The sequence below is a fragment of the Gorilla gorilla genome, chromosome 1, assembly GCF_029281585.2.
Source record: "Gorilla gorilla gorilla isolate KB3781 chromosome 1, NHGRI_mGorGor1-v2.1_pri, whole genome shotgun sequence".
Lineage (NCBI taxonomy): Eukaryota > Metazoa > Chordata > Mammalia > Primates > Hominidae > Gorilla > Gorilla gorilla.
Genome location: NC_073224.2, coordinates 114265036 through 114266681, shown reverse-complemented (window position 1 = coordinate 114266681; position 1646 = coordinate 114265036). Strand labels below are relative to the sequence as shown.

The 1646-nt window shown below is 56.6% G+C and overlaps 1 protein-coding gene across 1 annotated transcript; it reads left to right on the top strand.

Annotated features, from left to right (window-relative positions):
* The first annotated feature begins 790 nt into the window (after positions 1-790).
* On the top strand, positions 791-1646 carry LOC115935304 (uncharacterized). Its single transcript, XM_063695448.1, is given in 3 exon segments — positions 791-930; positions 932-1260; positions 1263-1646. Coding segments are annotated over 3 exon segments (807 nt in total). The 3' UTR covers positions 1601-1646.

Sequence of the window (1646 nt, the reverse complement as noted above, 5' to 3'; positions counted from 1 at the left end):
CATCTCTCATTCTTCCCCCAAAAGAAAGAAGTCATCCACTCCAGCTACATATAAGTCTCCAATTTCTTTCTTACAACTAAACGTGAAAACCGAAATACCACTCATTGAAAAAAAAATGTATAGAGAATTGGCAGGCTGCATGTTTATGTGAACCTTCAGAAAACATGGAAACACGCAGCCCCAACTCACCAGGAAAATCAACACTTGTGATCAAACTATTTTGTGACATTTTATGTCTTTTATACATTTCACTTCATATCCAGTACTCCAGTTTTGCACCGGCTTGCCTGTATCAACCCCAAATCGCCTGAGAGCAATCTAGTACTGTAGCAGAACCGTTTCAACATGAAGAGTTCTGCTCATCGCCTGTGGCGTGGTCTTCGAAACACCTGAATCAAACATTGATTCCCCTCCCCCTGCTATTTAAAACCGAGGGACGTCAGGCTTGGGTTGTAGGTAAAGAAAAGCCACAATAATCAAACAAGCAACCAAAATACCCGAACACGGAACACGCTAAGAACAAAGGAAACACAAGAGTGTGAACAGGAAATGAAGCAACTCTACACCCATAAATACCTTCTGGGGCCGCCAACATAGGTAAAAGTAAAGGTGGAGTCTGAGTATCTGAAATCTGAAACAGAAAGTCCTGTCAAAAGCTACCCCTGGAGTGGATTTGTTTTAACCCCGATCAGGACTTGAGCCCTCCATTTGGTGGAGTCAGGGGAGGCCTGGCCGGGCGGGAGGCGAGGGCTAGAGGGCGGCGAGGTCTCTCCGCGCAGCGTCCGAGGGGATGCGGCGCGCCCCCGACTGGGTGCAGCGGCAGGCCGCCCCCGGCAGCAAGTGCCGGGTGCCATGGCAACGGCAGGAATTTCCCGGTCGGGGAGGCCGGAAGCAGCCCCAGCCGGGCTCGCGGCAGCGAAAGCAAAATCCGATCTCTCCCAGGGGAGCAAAATGGACGAAAGGCGACCCCCCAGGCAGGGGCGCTGGGTGCCTTGGGAATCCGAGGAATCCCTTCTCTTTGCCAGTCGGAGGGGACTAGATGGAGCCGAAGGGGCCGGAGATGGGCCGAGCGCTGCCCCCCCGGGGGTCCTCGGCGCCGGGCGCGGCTTACGAGCGCAGCGCAGCGCAGCAGGCTCCATTCCCGGCCGCCGCCGCTCAGCCCATTACGCAAACCTGGCGGGTCCAACCAACCCCGCTCTGCCGCCGCTGCTGGAACCCAGGAGGCGTGCTTGCAGGCTTCGGGCACTACGCGGGGCTGGAAATACACGCACTGCCCCTTCGCCTAGACCCCCGCTCGGGCCACGCGGGTTCTGCCCTCAAAGCTGGTAGCTGCCCCAGACTTGGGGGTGGGGGGAGGGGAAGGGGCGAGGCTGGCGCCCCCTCCCGCTTTTGGCTCCCGCGTTCGTTGCAGCAGCTGTTGCCAAATGAATCCCGGAATGCGGACGTGCAAACCCTCCACCCCACCCCCAGCCACACACGTCGCGGTCAGAGAACTGGGAAGGGGGCGCTGGGTCCGAGGTTCTGGAAAAGCAAGAACTCACCTGCAAACAGGCAGTCCTCAGCTCTGGACTTCTGGATCACGACGTGGATATCCTTCTGAATTCGGTCTTGCCTTGAACACATCCCCATTAAATCCCTGGAAAAGA